The following is a 429-nucleotide window of genomic DNA, read 5'->3' as shown; positions in this document are numbered from 1 at the left end:
CCCGGCGCTCGGCCTGCAGCTGGGCTCTGGCTCCTCCGCAGGACACGGGCGTCTGGTGGACCAGGACGGGCACGTGTACTGCGGGTCCTTCCACAACAACAAGCGACATGGCCGCGGGCACATGGCCTTCCCGTGAGTACGTGGCCCGAGGCCTGAGCCCGGGGCCCTCGGAGTGTGGGGGTCTGCACTCCCCTCGGTCACGGACTGGCCGTGCACGTGGTTCGGGGCTCTGGCTTTCTGGGATTTGTGGGTTCACCTCCCCCTTTTCTTCCCTGTGTGTCCCCTCCGAGCCCCACACCCCTGGGGGCTAGTCCCACCCCTGGGGGCTGAGTCCCGCACCTGGGGGCCTGAGTCCCACACCTGGGGGGCTGAGTCCCGCACCTGGGGGCCGAGTCCCGCACCTGGGGGGGGGCATGTGCTCTCAGGACA

At 69.9% G+C, this 429-nt stretch overlaps 1 protein-coding gene across 1 annotated transcript in view; it reads left to right on the top strand.

The window, feature by feature from the left end:
* MORN1 (MORN repeat containing 1) overlaps nucleotides 1–429 on the top strand; it is a 6,359-nt gene that overhangs the window by 3,927 nt on the left and 2,003 nt on the right. The window contains exon 4 of the mRNA XM_015569689.1: nucleotides 42–124. Within this exon, the coding sequence (XP_015425175.1) occupies nucleotides 42–124 (83 nt within the window). The remainder of the gene's footprint in view (nucleotides 1–41; nucleotides 125–429) is intronic.

Source organism: Myotis davidii, unplaced genomic scaffold (genome assembly GCF_000327345.1).
Source record: "Myotis davidii unplaced genomic scaffold, ASM32734v1 scaffold586, whole genome shotgun sequence".
In the NCBI taxonomy this organism is placed as follows: domain Eukaryota; kingdom Metazoa; phylum Chordata; class Mammalia; order Chiroptera; family Vespertilionidae; genus Myotis; species Myotis davidii.
Note: the sequence above shows the minus strand (reverse complement) of the source record. Positions and strands in the feature narration are given on the sequence as shown.